At 41.2% G+C, this 18,389-nt stretch overlaps 1 protein-coding gene across 2 annotated transcripts in view; it reads left to right on the top strand.

The window, feature by feature from the left end:
- Window positions 1–18,389, top strand: part of LOC117003867 (microtubule cross-linking factor 1-like) — a 105,284-nt gene that overhangs the window by 52,609 nt on the left and 34,286 nt on the right. Inside the window, exons 4-6 of one of the 2 annotated variants that reach the window (XM_033074418.2) lie at window positions 3,939–3,998; window positions 9,865–11,190; window positions 12,139–12,294. In XM_033074418.2, the coding sequence (XP_032930309.1) occupies window positions 3,939–3,998; window positions 9,865–11,190; window positions 12,139–12,294 (1,542 nt within the window). Of the gene's footprint in view, window positions 1–3,938; window positions 3,999–6,022; window positions 6,094–9,864; window positions 11,191–12,138; window positions 12,295–18,389 lie in introns of those variants that run through there. The other variant, XM_033074337.1, reaches the window with a different exon arrangement.

The raw sequence follows: 18,389 nt of genomic DNA, 5'->3' as shown, positions 1-18,389 counted from the left end.
GTGGATTCGATCACTTGTGCATAATTTTTTTAAATACTGTCAGGTCCCTCACAGGCAGTATCTTCTAACGAATGCAAATGAAAACTGTGATTATCCATTTCAAAGCAACCAGTAGCAAGCCATCATTGGCACAGAACATTATTTATACAGCTCATAAGTGCCAGTGATGCTGGTGCATAATTCCTCACACATCACAGTAATAGAAACTGCCTTGAGGGCTGGACTTTCCAATCCAGCGTCTCTGTTTTTGAGCTGCAGACATTGTCACTTCAGTGCCTGACTAGTGGATTTTGCAGGTTCCGTTTGATGCACATATGATAGCAAGCCCACGCTTGCCTGCAGATGCCAGACTGCCACCCAAATCACTTGCTGCTCTCAGCAGCAGTGAATAAAGTGACAGGATGGCAGCTCTTAGGGACTCTTGGTTCTCTCATTTTCCAAATCCTTCTCTACCAATGCCTGTTCGCAGCTCTGTTCTCATCCTAATCTGCACTTTCTTCAGTATGAAAACTTGGAGTCTATCATGTGTTTACATGTACAATTCCTCTTAAGTCAAACTTTATTTCCATATTTTGCTCAACCTCCAATTCCAGTGCATTGACCCCTGCTTGCTGTCCCCCAGGTGGGTTTCAGTGTTCACTTCCACTGCTCAGTTGGCAGGATTCTTCTTTGACCTGTTAAAAATTGAATTCACCAGAAGATGCAAATTACTTCCTTCCATCCCTTCTAGGCTACTAGGGAAAGTAAAAAGAGTTGTGTCTCTTCCTGCTGTTAATACTGTAATCCTTACATCCAATAATCTTTTGGGAAGTTTAACTTTTAAAACATTGGACCTCCATACGTTTGTTCTCCTTGGTAGCCAAGATGTCCATCAACACGTTGCAGTGAAACTGTAGAGCTAGGGAATGTCTGCACAACTAACTACTTTCTTAAGAGCCTCTGTCAACCAAAGGACTAACAAAATCTTGTTTAACCATCATTTGAAAGACTTTTTGGTAGACAGCCAACCCTGGCTGGTCTCTTGAGTATAGAAAGTAGTATAGAAATGTTCCTTCTAGCATTAATTCATATCAGTTTCTGATGCCTGTACATCAAAGAGAAATGCTCATTTATTGGACCATTTTGCATTTTAAATAATTTAAGCTTGTGGCACATTCCCCTACTCTCAGCAGCAGCAACCTTTGCCCTTAGTCCAGCTAAAACAGCAGCTGTATTGGCTGGTGTTTCATACACACATGCAGCCAGGTCCCATAGTGCTGAAATTGAGATGTTTTCCTTGTTTTCATATAGGGTTTAGGGGGTTATGGCCAGGCAGTCCCTTGTTGCCATGCTTGTGTTCAAGTCCTCCACTGTTACATGTGAGGGAAGTTTCTCCTTGTAATCCACTGGCAGTCCCCAAAGGTAAATATTCCCATCTTTTTCTTACACTGAGGACAGACAGCCTAAGGTTGAATCTCTGCCTTGTGGAAATACAAAGCAGTCTCCCACTTGGGCACTGATTACAAAGTTGATCTTAAGCAAATCCAAATGGGACAGTGTGAAAATGCTTAAAATGGGGCCTCATCTAGAGCAATATGTTACAAACCTGTTCGTCTGGATCTGTGAAATTCATTGTTTCAGTGAGGAGTGGAGCTTACAGTTTCCAAAGCCGGACTGCTACCTACCTGTTTCTCACCTTGTGATCCATGTCATCTACCTAAATTTAAATTCCCCTCCCCTTGTTTTCCAAGTACTATCCCGTACTACACAGCAAAGTCTTTATTACTGTATCTTGCACACCATAGTCCATATGTTTATATCCCCTAGCTTCTCAAGCTGGATATGTCTAAGTGAAACCTTTTGCCTACAGGTAAGGTAGGCAAGAGTTTTTTAGCATTTGGCACAAGGCTTTTCATTTCTAGCATGATGAGTAGCTGTTTGCTACAACTGGGCATTGAGGCTCTGCAGAAATTGATAGTGTTATCCCTGACTCTAAGGGCTTACAAATTAAATGCAGTATCCAGACAACCTCCTTTCACTCAAGTTCTTCTTGCTTGAAGTGACATGGAAAATAAGTGAATGTGAGGACCAGGGCTATGTCCCCCCTCTCTTCAACCAGAATAACCCCTCTTTCATGATCCAGGGAGTGATGCTGCTGACTAGTGATTGCTTTCAGTTACGTATCTGCTTCCAGAATAATATCACATTAAAAAAACCCCAAAAACAAAGCAAAACAAAACAAACTCAAAAAAACCCCACAAAAAAAACCCCCCAGAAAACAACAACAACAAAAACAACAAAAAACCCCAACCCCCCTCCCAAAAAAAACCAAAACAAAGGACAGAGAAACAGTAGCTCTTTATCCTGCATAAGCTTGTGTAACAGGTCTTCATATGATGATTTTAGTTTTTAAAGTCTTTTTTTATTGAATTATTTCGGTATCCAGAAAAAGATATTTCTCTTACTCAGCTTCATTAGTTATAAGAAATCACTGGATTAAGGTAGAGAGCAGATTAGCAAAAATAAACTGTAGTATGTCTTGGGCATATGGTGCTGCGTATGAATGGGTTTTAACTACTTATCTGTGTATAACAAAGAGTTATAGGAGAGATTTGTCTTAGTGCGCAATAATTATAATGTGCAGTAGCTGCATAGCTGAACAGGCAGAAACCACAAAGCCAGGAAAAGCTTTTGGTTCAGATTTGTATGTGGTGTGTGTGTTGGTCCCCGAGCTCACATCATGTTTTCTGCCAGCTCATGGCTGGGCATGAGACTGGACTTTGCTAATTGACAGGATGCCTCTCCCTCCTTTCTCTTCCTCTTTGCTGGGCTCATGTTTTGCAGTGCTGGGTTAGTGTGGGTTACAGAGGCTGGGATTTAGCCCATCTGACATGGGAGCAGGCGCTGGTCCAGGGACATGGACCAGAGGAGGAGGGCAACCCATGACAGCCCAGGCTTTACCTCAACTGGAAATTGTCCCCCACAGAACAGATATAAACAGAAGTAATAAATAAAAGATGTCAGAATATTGGGGTGATCTGGGGAGTACCAGGCTCTGGGCACAGAACAACACAGCTTACTTTGAATTCAAATTCTTCAGTTTCCAGCTTTCTGCTTTTTTTTTCCTCTGATACCTTTTGATCCCCTCTGATACCTCAATCTGAAAAGTGTCAAATTTATGCCTTTTCTAAATAGGCCCAGCTCACACTGCCTTGGAAACCTGTCCTCACACACAAGTAAACATTGGTAACATCCTGATAGTGCTCTACCTCTCCCTTCTCAGGAAAGCTGTGCTTTTCCATTTGGGAAATGAGAGGTTTCTCGGTGCAGCAGTGATGATTACATAATTTCCATGTCTTAAAAATATTTGCTTATAAGGGGATATAAGGATTTGCAAAACCAATCAAATCTGGTTTATAAAGTAAATTCAAAAATACCTGGAGAATTATCTGGTCTTTATCTGGGTTACTCAGTATGTTTGCTAGCACGAATTAACAAATAATGTTATGCCACATAGCTTAAACATGCATGTCCTTGCCTATTTTTTAGGGAGTTGCTTTCCTCTGAGGTTTCCACAATGTGTTTCACATCGACTGTGAATAAAATTCTTGGGCTTCTGCCCTGGATTAATCAAACATGAATCATTGCCCCATGTAAAAAGAAAGTTTAGCCAAAAATTGTGGTGGTCCATAGAAAAGAAGGGAGGATGTTCCCCCCTCTGTGAAGTTTTAACTAATTTTATTCCTTTTTTTGTGGGAAATTTTGGGCATTAAAAGATATACTGAGAAGGAGTTGATCGTCTTGTTCTTTTAAGGGTTTTTATGAAAAATAAAATCCTATTCAGGAGAATATTCTATCTTTCTTTCTCTCTCCTAAGTGAATTGTTTAGTGGTAAAACCTGCCAGACTTGAAGGCTTTGTATTTAGCTTATCAATAACACAGCGTTGCTTCTGTTGCAGAGTTCCCTGAAGAGGAGAGGCAGCAGAGAAATCCACAAAGAAAAGAAGACATTTACCCAGGTATGGTTTCCATGAACATGGAACTTTGAGCAAAATCACATGATACAGCTCAAAATTTATTTTTATGGGTTTTGACAGGGCCGTCAGGTGTATTAACTTGAGTGCAATTAGGCCTTAATCTACTGAGACCTCCCAGAGATAATGTAGAAGCAATTTAGGACAAAAGTGCAGTCTCTAAACTGTGCAGCTTCTCGGGCTCATTGTGCTTGTATGCATTGATTCAGGCTGCAGGTTTTCTACAAGAAGAGCAAATCACCTTGCCTCACAAAATAATTGGATCGCAGCTTAGGGACTAACTAAATTTATACACTGTGCCAAGGATTTTGTGCTAATGAGTGTCTTGGCAGGAGCGCAGTTCACACACTGCGACGACCCCTCGCGAGCTCTGGTGTCGCAGCCCGGGGTTTGATCTCCCTGATGCTGCAGGAACCTGTGCTCCCCAAAGCTGAGGTACCACAGAGAGCCTAAGCTGCCCACTCAATTGGATATGGGTTTTATTGGAATCTCGTTGGGCAGTCCTTCTCAGGAGAGCAGTCTGCCTGGTTTCCTCTGCTTTTTGTGCTGACTGTAGGAGTTAAAGCTTTTCCCAGCACCCGCACAGTTGCTGTTTATAGCCAGAGAGATGGGGATAGTGTTTCACCTCACCGGGAAAGGAGCCAGGAGAGCCATTGTGCCTTCATTAGAGAAGGGATGCACTTCCCCTGCTGCCCCCTTGGCAGGCTCAGTGTCCACAGCCTAGACCTATGGGTTGTCTAGTCTTAAAACCCATTGATCTGTAATAGAAACCATAATAAATCACGACAATATGTTGAACTTGAGGGGGTTAGGGCAGGCAGTTGAGTGGGCATACTGGAGGACTGGCCAGCGGCCAGGGCACTTCAGCCTGCTTTCCCAGGACACAGCAGACTGAGTGTCCCTGCCAAGATGACACAAGCATGGCTTAATCATACCTTAAAATGGGGCACTTGCTATGTAGAATCATTTAAGTTGTCCGTCAGGTCGGGTTTTTCTGCAAGTATGTAAAATATATGGATGAAATATATACACATGCCCACACACATGCAAATTACAGATGAAGCTACAGGAAGGCACGATTGTGTCCACAGGGATTTGTGGGCAGAACTGACCCTCCTTTCCTCATTCCTGGAAATATAGAGCTGTACAAAGAGAATGGATTCTCGTGCTGCTTCCTCCACCCAAATCCAGGCATTAAGAGTGGCTACAGTTTGCTTTGAAAAGCCTTAAAAAAGACTTTACAAAATTAACTGAGTAACCAAGTGTGAGCTCAGCACCACTTGCAGCAAAGGGAAGTGATCCCAGAAACCACACAGGGAGAAAAACTTTTACCCTCTACACACACATCACAACTCTTGCAAGCAAAGGACTTGGAGTTGGAAATTAAAACTATTGCATCAGCACTCTGCAAGGTGGCCATTCAGTTTTCTTCACTGATTCTTTAGGGTGGAAAAGACCGAGAAATAACCTTGTATACTAACAGAGCCCAGCCTATATGTACATGTCCTGGCTTTCTCCCAGCTCTAGGATATTACCCATAGCTGTCTCCAAACCCAGGCATCCATTCAGAGGTGTTTGCTGGTTGAGATCAGGGCACATTGCAGCAAATGCCTGACTTGGTCAAACAGCTGCCAGGTCCTGGGCATGGCCCAAAAGTGTTGGTACAGACACAGACCAGAAGGTTCAAAATCCTGCTCTTCAGGGACAGATACCCTAAATACCTAGAATGAACACCCATTATATGTTTTGAGACTGAGAAGGCCTCAAACTTAGATTCTGTGCATCCACATGCTTACGGATATGTATAGCATGTGGCAGGACTGGTGGTTTTATTTATTGAGAACCCGTCATGAAAATTAGCTGGAACTTCACACCCACCCTAGGGCACACTGAGTAAATAATATGCCCATGAAGTTGATTGTCTTGAAGTTGTGTAAAAGCAGAACTCGTAGTAGCACTCGCCCACCTCTAGCAGTATTGAAGAAAAAAAGTTTTTATTCAGCAGAATTGCAAAACGGAACTTCTTGGAAAATACCAGGCACCAGGCAAAACACAAAGAAAAGTGGTTCTCCAGCGCAAGGTAGGAGTGCTGGCACTCAGCCAGATGCTTGGGTGCTGGTTGTACTGCCGTGTCATCAGACTTGCAACCCCAGAATTGCTTACCAGTCTTCTGCCTGGCAGTTCCCTTGAGCTGGTGGTGGTGGTGGTAGAGGAGATGGTGTTGGCCTCTATCTAGCTTTGTGTCTTTTTGCCAGCAAAGAAATATTGTATTGGGGAATTTTTGATCAGTTCTTCATTCTCATCACATCTCTCATGCATTATGCATTTACATTGTATAATTAAGTTAATTTATTTCCTATACATTTCATTTCTTTATCTCCACATTCTACATTTGCCTAAATTAGACAGCAGATTCTGAAGGGAAGGATCTGCTTTTTTTACCCATTAACATCCTTCTGAAGTATCATGCAGAGCCACAGTGCAATTGCATGCAAATTATCACCATTGTAATCATTAACTCCCATTTGTCATTAATGATCTCTCAAAGTCCATGACCGAGCACCGTGACTGTCATATCTTATCACTGCTGTTCCTTCTTTTCTTTCTATATGATTTACCCTATGTACACATTTTAGGAAAGCATCCACATACTGGATGTTTAATACAGTCAGGAGGCCATTGCCCAGATTCAGCCCCTGGGATTTGAGCCTCTTGTTCTCCAAAACCATGGAAAGCTGTTCTCCCCTCCCCTTTTTTTTCCCTTCTCCTGTCTTTTCATTCACGATTTAACTAACAATGAGCTATTCTTAATTTCGGTGATTTGACCTCTCTTTAGTTTTCCTTATATGTCAAAACTGTGCTTGCCTATGTGGGTGCCTCCCCTCTCGCTGTTCCTACTTGGTTTCAACTGATCAAGAAATCAGTGATATTTCTGTACACAAAGTTTCAGAGGGACAGATGCATGAAGGTTGGAGTCCTACCCTTCTGGCATGCTTAGATCTGGCTGATAAATCTCTCCTGACCATTCTTTTCCTTTGGAAAAAATGCTGTCAGGGGAATGGGATGTTCCTGGCAGGGAAGTGAGGAAGATCTAGAGCTTTCTCACCTTTCCAGATGGGATCATATTTAGTAGTCAAGATTAACATCCATCAGCTCTGTTGTTTTGTATGAGGCTTGCGTTTGTTTAATGAAAAAATCTTGCTTGTTTCAGCTCTTGCAATAAAAACAAAACTTGAAAATTTGATCCTTTAAAAAAAAATGCTAAGACAAAATCTGGCAAAAAAAGTAGTGCTATTAAAGGAGTTAAAAGTGGTTTTGTCCTGCAATAATAACACACTAACTCCACAGATGCATTGAGTCGTGCAGTGATGCTGAGCAAAAGCACTGGGGCCCTGACCCTAAACCCATCTAAGCCTTTCCCTTTTCTTCCAAAGCTTCAAACTCTGAGTGTGCTGTCCCGAGTGCGGCTCGATGCTGTTATTTGTACTGTCTGAAAGGCAGTGGGTGTCTGGCTGGAGGTCCCTCTGGCCCCAGGGTGGTAGTGGGCCCCTGGTGCTCCCAGGCAGAGCAGAGGGATGGGCAGGCTGTCCCTTCCCTCAGGCATCTCTCCAGCTGCCTGCAGCTGGGGAGGTGCAAGGCACCAACTACTGCCACAGACAGTCGGGTTCCCAAAGCCAAAGGCAGACAAGAAGTTGGGTAAAGAATTCAGGATTACAAAGACAGAATAAAGAAAATGTCAGACCAGCTATTAACAGATAAATAAATAAATAACCAGGAGTAATCATCTCACCCGTGGATTCTGATGTGCAACACTGGTCTGGCTGTAACTTTCCTTGTGATCTTTGTATTTCCCTAAAAGCAAAACCTAGAACTCTGGGGATAAACTGATTCACCAGTTTCCAGATAGGAAAAACGGGGGTAATGTGTTGCACAGCCCTGGACAAAGATGATGCTTTAATCATACAGCCTTATCCAGCCAGAGCAACCAAAACTCAGGGTGACTCCAACAGAGGCTGCAGAGGATTTTGTCAGGTTTTAATTTGATTCTTAATTTGCACTAGAGAGCTAGAAAGAGAAAAGTAATTTACAAATATATGTGTGAAAAAGAGAAATGTATATGCAAGGAGACAATAAAGAGGAGAGAAAGTCCACCTTCTAGAGGCTCTGCTTCAAATCAGTCATAAGTACCTTGCTTGAATTAATTTAAAACTTACATTTCTGATGCCAGAAACATGATAACCAAAATTTTAGTTAACCCATGAGCTAATTGCGTTTGTGTTTGGCTCTTGGTTATCAATGAAAACCACACATTAACAGAAAGTTTTACTATTTTTATCTCCATCATGTTATTAACATGCAAGTTAACTTTTTTTTCTATTTAGCATTTTAAAGTCACAGCCTACAGCAGGCAGCATCAATCAGAAAGCTGATCGGGTTCAGAAGTATACAATTGATCACTTTTGTGTGTATTCAGTTATTAACAGCTGAAATTAAGTAATAATTTGTTTTTATGTAAATAGAATGTGGCAAAATTAATCTAGGTAACACAGAATACCAATGTGCTAGCATGTGTGCTATAGAAATTAAATAATTTCCTCAGATTGCTGAACCATAATTAGTTTTGTATTTTTTTTTTCATAACCTGATCTAGGTGAACAAGTAAAGTAGTCATGTTTTCCTCTGAATTTGGGTTTCCATTATTAGGAATTATAACAAAATGGTTCTTGTGAAAGACAACACTGCTCCAGAGACCGAAATGAAGTTTCCATATATAATTGCACATATGTCCACATGGCCTACCAACAACGATAAAATCTGCTGTCTCAGGAGATCATCTTTCAAAGCTTGCCTTCCATTATACTGCTAATGCTGATAAATGTGTCTCTTTTGAGGCCAAGTGCCTGTATCTCCATGACAATTCATGAAAGTGATTCATGCAAAGAAATTGTTCACCGGCTTAGAATTTGCTTAACCTTGTCTCTTATTTCAGCACAATACACACTGGAGTTTTCATTTGAGATGAGATGCAGTACTTTTCAATGCCCAACACACACAAAAAACCCCAAACAGTCATTCAATACCCTGGTACTTCCTGAAAAATATAGGTTTTCACATGGGATGGATTTGGATGTAAACACTGTTTAATGAATTTTTCTTCCCTTTTTCACATGTTTTCACCGATTTCCCCTGTGAACAGTTGTTCGTCCCAGAAACAGAGATCACAATCTGCTCTGTCCTAATAATAACAGCAGTAGAGACAACAGTGTGTTTCCTATTTGGAAAGCAAGTTAAGAATTTAATCTATTTCACAGCATTATGGGATCACAGTAATTAAAGTTTTCACTTTTCAGGCAACCATGCAGTTCAGCACACCTTTGTTGTGCTTTCTAGCTGAAGGAGCCCAAAATTTGCATTTATGATGAACAAATTCATCTGAGTAGTCTTTATTTCATGGTGCTTAAGGGGAACAAGTGTGTCATTAAAGGTAAATGGAACAAAAAGTAAATGGAACAAAAACAGAGCCTTTTCATTTGAGTCATTATTTTCCACAAAGTTTGCTCAGCATTTGAGAAAAAACCTTGTGCTGGCACTCTTGCATCACTCAACACTTGCACAGGCATACTTCTTTTTTGTCCCTCTTTAACTCTGATCAAGCTGCTTTGCCAATTTAACCAAGACCAAGCCATGAAATGTGTCAACTGTGTGGTTTGTGCAGCTCTGTCTGTGAATTGTTTGCATATTTAAAAGATACAGCTCAGAGGATGGGGAGGTGGAGATTTTGGAAAATAAGCTGCTGGTTGTGCTTCTATTGTAATATAATCTTGGGGTGGGGGGTGATTATTCTTGGCAGGAGGACAGTGCTGATTTGAAGTGCCAGCTCCAGTTTGCCAAAGAGGAGGCAGCGCTGATGCGCAAGAAGATGGCCAAACTGGGGAGGGAGAAGGACGAGCTGGAGCAGGAGCTCCAGAAGTACAAGTCCATCTATGGAGATGTGGACAGTCCCCTGCCTACCGGGGAAGCAGGGGGCCCACCCAGCACCAGGGAGGCTGAGCTGAAGCTTCGTTTGAAGCTGGTGGAGGAGGAGGCCAACATACTGGGCAGAAAAATAGTGGAACTGGAGGTGGAGAACAGGGGGATTAAAGCTGAGATGGAGGATATGAGGTGCCAGTACGAAAAAGAGTGTCTCAGCAGGGACCACATTTCAAGCATTCCTACCTCGCCCTACGGAGACTCTGTGGAGTCAGCCACAGAGCTACGCAGGCACCTGCAGTTTGTGGAAGAGGAAGCAGAGCTGCTGAGGAGGTCAATCTCTGAAATTGAGGATCACAACAAGCAGCTAACAAATGAGCTGAACAAATTCAAGTTTGAGCCAGGCCAGGAGCCAGGCTGGTTGGATGACGCAGCATCCAAGGGTGGTGGGACCTTGCAAGAGGAGCTGAAGTCGGCCAGGTCACAAATCAACGAGCTGAGTGGGAAAGTGATGAAGCTCCAGTATGAGAACAGGGTCCTGATGTCCAACGTCCAGCGTTATGACCTCGCCTCTCACCTGGGCCTGCGCACTTCCAGCCCCAGGGACAGCGATGCCGACAGCGATGCTGGGAAAAAAGAGAGTGATAGCGAAGACGGTCGTCCACCACAACCAAAGAGAGAGGGGCCCATTGGGGGCGAGAGCGACTCCGAAGAAGTGTATGAGAAGACGTCAGGTTTTGGGAGTGGGAAGCCATCAGAAGTCAGTGACCTGTGCTCCACCGAGCTCATGAGAGTGAAAGAGGACACCGAGTCATTGATTAACATCAAACGGGAGGCTGAGCGACTTGAAAGGACTGTGGAGCGCCTTATCACCGATACGGACAGCTTGATTTACGATGCAAAGGTGCACATAACCAGCAGCCCATCCACCGAGCAGGATTTCAGAAGTGGTGAGGAAAGGGGAGAAGATAAGCATGAACCAGAGCTTCTGGACACTGTCAACTCTAGGATGAAAGCTTTCCGGAAGGAGCTTCAGACTTTCCTGGAAAAGGTTGATCACATTGGAGAGGGCCTTAAGGAGCAGATGGAGGACCTCTCCCCTCTTCCCCATCTCACAGAGTCTTCCAGTTTCCTATCCACAATGACATCCATGTCCCGAGACTCTCCCATTGGTAACCTGGGGAAGGAATTAATCACTGACTTCCAGGTAGGTCAGCCTCTTATTTGCCTTCTTTCTCTTAATTGTTTCTCTTTCTTTCTGGCAATTGCTACCCTAGAGCTAATTTTCCTCACAGCTGCTTTGTTATGATTTCAGACCCGCAGTGTATTAAGTGTGTAATGTTAAACAAACACTTTATAGTTTTTTTTCTTTTATTTATTTGCACAACTCCTTTGATTCAGAGGCGGTTCCTCGTGGCAAAAAGGCTAATCCATTGGTGTTAAAGAGATCTGTCTTCTTTTTGTCTGTAACAGCAGTGTTTCCCCATGAAAGAGGAGATTAATTAAAAAAAAAAAAAATCTGATGAATGTAAATTAGAAACCTTGCTAAGAAATGTGAGGAGGTCTTTATTATGCTCTCTTGTAAAAGGGTCAGGCATGTTCTCAAAAGCCTTGCCAAAAGAACCCAACCAAATGCAGTTTTCTAAGTGATGTGTTTTGAAAAGCCTGCTTACAGCTCACTCCCCTAACCGAGCAGCGAGTGAGAAGCTCTGTAGCCAGCGAAGGACTGCCTTGCCTAAAGCGTTGCCCATGGGCGCATGTCTAAACTGCCACAACTGCCACACTGGATATGGCTTTTCTGCACCGCACAAGTAAGGAAGGAAGAGCCTTGTGTCCCATATCCTTCATGACTTGTATGCTTGCTGTTGGTTTGACTCATGCATCCTCATTGCATGCGCCTCATAACCAGTGTTTGCATTCTTTTTTCCTCTCTTTCTCTTTTTTGCTTTTCAGATGTTTCAGCCCATCATTTTGCTCATCCTCATTTTGGTTTTGTTCTCTTCACTTTCTTATGCCACTGTATTTAAGTTGTTTTTTCTGTTCACGCTTTTCTTTGTCTTGTAGTTTTTCAGTCGTCTACCTTACCCATTTTTGTTTTCTTTATTCCCTCCTGTCCTTTTGTTTTTTTGTTACAAACCGCCCATGCATCTAACAGTCCAAACTGAGGGATCAGATGGAGTGGCAGCTCAAACAAGACCGTGGAGAGGAGCAAGAGATTCGCCACCAGCGAGCCACCACCGACCCACACCGCAGAGCTGATGGAGACATTAAACTCTACAGGCCAGGAGACAAGGGCTGTTTCAGTCTAGAGGTCAGCAAAGGAGCCCGTCTTACTCACTGCCTCCTGCTGCCTTAGCCAGGAGATGAGTAACAGAAGCCAGGGGTTGGGGGAGTGAATAATACCAAACACGGCACCCCTGTTCTGAAATTTGTGGTTGCCTCATGCAGTTTTGGAGAAGCAAATTTGCCCTAACTTTGGAGCAATCACCCTGCTCCCAGTAGCTTTGCCCAGGGAGAAAGTACAGCTCAGGGACCCATTACAACAGAGTAGAGAAATGAAAGATCTCTGGAAGAGATTGTAATCCCTGATATTTGATCATGCTTTCAGGTTTTACCTTGTTGGATATTTTAAATCCGGAAAGTCTACAGATAGAGATTACTTTGCATTTTGCCTGTCAGTAAATGCTGATGTGCATGGTGATTTTCAACACCATGCAGGAATATAGCACCCTGCAGCTTCCAAAAAAGCTAATTTAAAGCATAGTTCTCCATTGTTTGGGTTGTTAAGTACTTTTCCATTTGTCGAAAACATCAATCAGTTTTTATTTGAATCTTCATTCATGCAGAGGCCATATCTGCCTCAATATACATCTCCTTGGCTGCTTTCTCATGAACACAGGTTGTTCAGACAATGCAACAGGTCATGAAGAAAACAATCTCTGTAAAGTTGGGCTTGGAGTAGTGAGAAAATTTTCTGCTGGCCACTGAGAAGCCAGTTCTTGAAACTGTGATGGTTAGAGTAGCTTCGAGTGAGGGATGAGCTTTAACATGCTTTTAATTCTATAGACACATGAAGAAGACTTAATAGATCTGAAACCCCTAACTCAGTCTGGGAAAAGAGGACTGCTGGCTAGGACAGCTGGCTTAGAGAGAAAGCAATTGCAAGACTTAGAAAGCAGGGGTAGGAAGATAAAAACTTCAGGGCAACTGGTAACCAAACAGCATGATGATGTGAATATGAAAGGGGAAGTGGCGCTTCATCTGGTTTTGTTTGGTTTGGTTTCAAATATCCTGACAGCACAGATCTTTGATAGAATTAGAACAATAAATTTGCTCAGCAGCATCTCTTCCAACTTTTCCCTTGTAACGGTGATAATAGACCTCAGGAAGGATATCTGATAATACCAGGATACTATAAGCCTCTCAGTGAAGGCTAAACTAATTCTTCCTCAGCTGTGAAAGGGGCCAATCAGGTAGAGAAATCTTGTCATTCAGCATGGATCCCTTTGCAATCAGAAATTGATATTGCTTGACAGGTATGGTAGATAACATAAGAAAATTACTCCAGCAATATTTCAATATTACAATATTTATTTTTAAATTCTGTCATATTTATTGGTTTTCCCTTATCATACATCAGTGTGTTATTATATTAAGGCCTGTATATATATGCCCTCTGTTAGGATTAAGGATTTGGCTAATTTTGGCACAATACCTTTTATTTTCCTCTCCCAGGATGGGCTGAGGTATAAATTATGTACTGCAAACTGTGCTTGTGTAGAGGATGGACAGTTTTCACACCATAACCTGGCAAGGAACAAACCAGTAATTATAATCAAAGGTAGAGAATAACCACTTTAGGATCAGATGTGCTCAAAATATTACCAAGGCTTGGGGTGCAAATAGTCTAATTGAGAAAATGTGGACGACTAAGATGTTCTTACAGGCATGATCACTTACACAATAAAGAATATTACAGTCCTTAATGCTAAAACTTTTCAGTGGGTAGGCAGCCTGTAAAAATCTTAAAATCTGTAGTAGTCGATCCCAAGTGAAGAAGATTTCTGAAAATAATTTTGGAAGGTATCATTTTAAATTTCATTATTTAATTTAATTTTATTATTCCATTTAAATATTTTAATTTATTTTAATTTGATTTTTTTTATTTCATACACTACACTAGCAAAAACTGCTAATTTTTTTTGTTCCAGATGAATGAACAGGAAAGAATACTACTCAAATTCCAAAGGTGTCTTTTTTATTACCACAGAAATTTCAAACTGGGACTCAAACCTTTTTAATGCCCACAGTGGGTATGGCTACATGAGTCTTTTTCTGCTTTGACTTAAGAAGTGAAAATATATACACTAGCCTTTCATTTCACTGGGGAAAATGTTTTCTTTTTATTCAAGCAAACCCATTTATCTAAATTTATTTTTTTTCCAAACTGAATTTTAAATCAAAATTTTCACAAGCAGTGCTGAACAGCTTTTATTTAGCAATTCCTTCTATTTTTAAAAATGAGCACCATGGGAGCCTAATTGTTTGATTAAATACAGTAAATGCAGACCGACATGTGCTTGAAACTACCCTGTGGCCTAACTGTAAACATCTGCTGTTGTTTGGGCTTTGCACTGCAGCAGTTAGTGCAACAGGATTATTAGAATGTGTTTGCGTGTTAAAGAGGTGGGTTAGAGTCCCAGACCAAGGGAAATTATGTATTGAAATTGCCTTAAGAGCAGGGCTTTGTTTTCCTGCTGAAATGAGCCTTTCAGCTGCTGCTGTGGGAGGCTGCAGCCCATTGGGGTGGATGTTCGATCCATTATTCATGATTTTAGCAGAGCTCTGTTATAGTAGGATGGGGAAATCATTCTTTACTGTCCAAGGAAAAAGCAGGTGAACTAGTAAGAATTACCCTGACTAAAACAAACAGGAGAACTGGGAAAGGTAACAAGGAACAAACATCTTATGGCAACAAATGGAAACCGATGGGAAAAACAGTAAATAATTTTTCAACTGGTGATTTCTGCCAATGGAATATCCATAAACATAAGGCAGCTTCCTCAAGCAATCTCCTCCTGTTTATTCAGAAGCAAGAAGACAGTCTGAAGAAGAAAAACTTCACTCTTTCAAATGACCAGATATGGCTTGTTGCATTTGATACCCAATGCTCTAAACTGGAGCTTCATCTCCTACTTCTCTTCCTTTAGAGGATCTCAGTTCTGCCTTTTCCTGAGCAAGTGAATATCAAAGGCAAAAGCACTTAGCATTTCAGAGTTTGATTATTTTCATACATAGCTTTTAAAGTTACACATTTGGTTCTGTGTAGAAAAATACCATAAAATCTCTGACACTCATAGGTTATGGAAGAAGAACTATGAAGACAATTAATGTAAAAGGAGTGAATTGTTACCAGAGATGTAAAATAAAAGCAGATAGGCTGGAGAAAGTGAGAGCATGTCTTTCATGCAAGTTTTCCATGAGGTCTAGTAATAAAATAGAAATAGCACACACTGAAGAATAATTTCCTCTAAGCCATTTTTAATATGTTTATCCATTTTCCATACTTATCATGCCAATAAGGAAGGTATAACTCTAAGTTAATTACTGGGTTAAGTGTGGACCAACCAGATACAGTGATGTGCAAGTTAGGTAAGTCAATTTACCACCTGCTTTGAATCAAAACTTCTGTATGGATTCATTTTGGATGTATGAGGAGAATGTTGATCTATATTTTGACTGTTCTATTTTTTAACTGGTGCTGTTTCTGTGCAATTTTCATAATTCCATGCGAGAGTTTTTCAGCCGGATGGTTTTTGTAGCAGCTCCCAGCCATGTGCTGAAAATTCGCACATCCATTTCTCTGCTTAAAGTTTTTCTTTTTCCAGAAAGGAAGCAGTGAATGGTTTACACACTGGGGCTTTTTTTCTTCTGGTAAAGAAAGCAAACAAAACAACAACAACAACCAAGGACCACATAGAAAGTTTTATGTCTTATGTTGTCTCTTCCTCCAGTGCAAAACTGTGGGAAGAAGATAAACTGATGCTGTGATTATTCCTTCCCACCAAGATTAAGGGAAGCAAGGATAATTTACTTTGATGTATTGTGTTCTTTCTAGCTATGTAAGATGCCGTGGAGGTTGACAATGGCTTAAAACACCCTTTATGATGTAAATCTGGATCTTTGAGTCCTAACTGAACTTGGTGAGACTTTGTGTACTATCCATACAATGAGAAGGATTTTTAAAGACTTGAAGTGTTCTGTGTTTTCCCAAACTCAGACTTTTCATATAAGCACAGACAAATAACCACACAGCTGCCCATTCTACATTAGCAAATGGAATATATGTTTTCTTTTTTAAGGGGTGAGAAGGAGAGTACATCTTCAGAAGCAGCCTCTGTCAATTCAGTTAGATGTGAATTGCATGTAAAAAGTGTAGCAAAAGGCACTGGAATTTTCTTTCTGACTGTTGCATGCAATGTCCAGCTGTCAATCTGTGAAAAAGTAGCAATTTTTAAACTATATGTTCAAATGTGAGGTCCAAGTATCAAAGCATTTTAATGTAGCTTTAGAGGAACAGCATAAAATATTCATCTTTTACTTCCTTGGAATTGCACGTGAATGCAGGAGAGCATTGTTCTACCCTGCCTCCTCAGGCCTTATTTTGTTTGATCGTTTCTGGGGGGAGGGAAAAGCCTAAGAGAAAGATTCCGTGAAATTTCATGTTCACGGTTGTTGCATATAAATTGATTAAATTTGCAGGTGAATTGAGATTGCAATTTGCTACAGTAAAACGGAGAAAACAGGCAAGTAAAACTCAGCCATACCTTGTCTTGGATGGCAATCTTGTAAAAACATGTCATGGCAGAAATGTGGGATTTTGTGATCTGCAAAGTAACCTGAAAAGCTGTCAGCACTCTGAGAGGTGGGGAAAGGGGTTGGTACAGTGAGGGAGTGGTGGTGAAGTCCCCAGGTGTGGATGACTTTTCTCTGTGCATCCTCTTGAGGTAAAGACATCAACACGGATTAGCTTGTTCTGGAGTGATAACAGGTGAGATGAAAGGACTGAGCAGAAGGATTTGGCAGTGCCTGTCTGAGGGGACAGGAATGGAAATGTATGTGGTAATGCAATAACTGGGGTACATGGGAAACTGTTAGTCTGTGTTGAGGTGTGGATGAAGTGCAGCTGTTTCTGTGGTGCTGTGGTAGAGTAGCCCTAGCTCCTAGTTCCCATGGTATTGTGTTTGTATGTCGGGTTGTAGTGAGTTTGTGTCTGTTCTGTGGTGTCAGTACATTGTGCACTGGCCGTTGTATTCTGGTGTCTTCCGTTCCTTGTGCAGCACATTCCTTAATGAGACCAAAGGAACAAAGAATGGAATATAACAGATTATCAACTGTGGTGTCCATTTTGTTGTAGTGTTGCTTTACAAAACAAAACAAAGCCACAGTTGTGCCACAGACTTCACCCTGCTGGTTGTATGATAGGGGACTGATTTCCACATACAAACGTACAGACTGCATCCTTCAGTGCAGTATCAGGTACCTGAACTGCATACACAAATATTACATGATACATTTAGAAGTATTATTCATTCACAATCCTAATAGATTGTACAATCTATTAGGCACTTAAGCAACCTTACCTCCCCTGGTTTGAGCAGTGGAGATATCTGGTAGAAATGACATTATATCTTATTATAAACTATGAAGAGTTCTTGGGTTGCATTGGAAGGGAAAAGACGTGCAACTCTGCATTCATGCACTAGCTGCTTTTCAATTTAAATTTTCTTTAGGACTTAAAAAATGTATTGTCCTGGAAGAGGCAAAGCAGTTGTGATGTGGTTTTGACTTAGCATGCATGGAATGCTGCATCTGCCTTTATGATATATTTAATTTCTTTTCAGTAATTCCAGCAGTTACCACATAATCTTAGCACCCAAGTTTCCTGAAATTTGGGGTTGCATGGGCTAATAGTTATTAAAAAAATCAGATGGGTTAATAATTTTGAATTCATAAAGGGAAGGAACAGATTTTTTTTAAATTATACATTAATAAACTGATACATTGGTTTTTGTTTACCGTGCTTCTAAAGAAGCCTGGTTCAGAATACAATAATGCAGAAATTCCTGATGAAAGTATTTTTTCCTTTATTGCATGACAAAGTTAAATTAACAATTTAAAAATGATTGTGCAAAACTGACAAATCCCATCACAAGCAGTTCTTCCAAAGTACTTGTGAGACCAAATGTTGGCTTTATGCACTAGAAAATGTCTGCAGACACATTACAGAGGCAGATGAAATTGATAAGGCAGATAATGTTGTTTATCACCTTATGTGTGCCTTTCAGAGGGATGGAAGTGTCTTTTCCTCAGGTACAAAACAGATATGCACAAGTCAATAAATGA

Source organism: Catharus ustulatus, chromosome 1 (genome assembly GCF_009819885.2).
Source record: "Catharus ustulatus isolate bCatUst1 chromosome 1, bCatUst1.pri.v2, whole genome shotgun sequence".
Taxonomy (NCBI): domain Eukaryota; kingdom Metazoa; phylum Chordata; class Aves; order Passeriformes; family Turdidae; genus Catharus; species Catharus ustulatus.
Note: the sequence above shows the minus strand (reverse complement) of the source record. Positions and strands in the feature narration are given on the sequence as shown.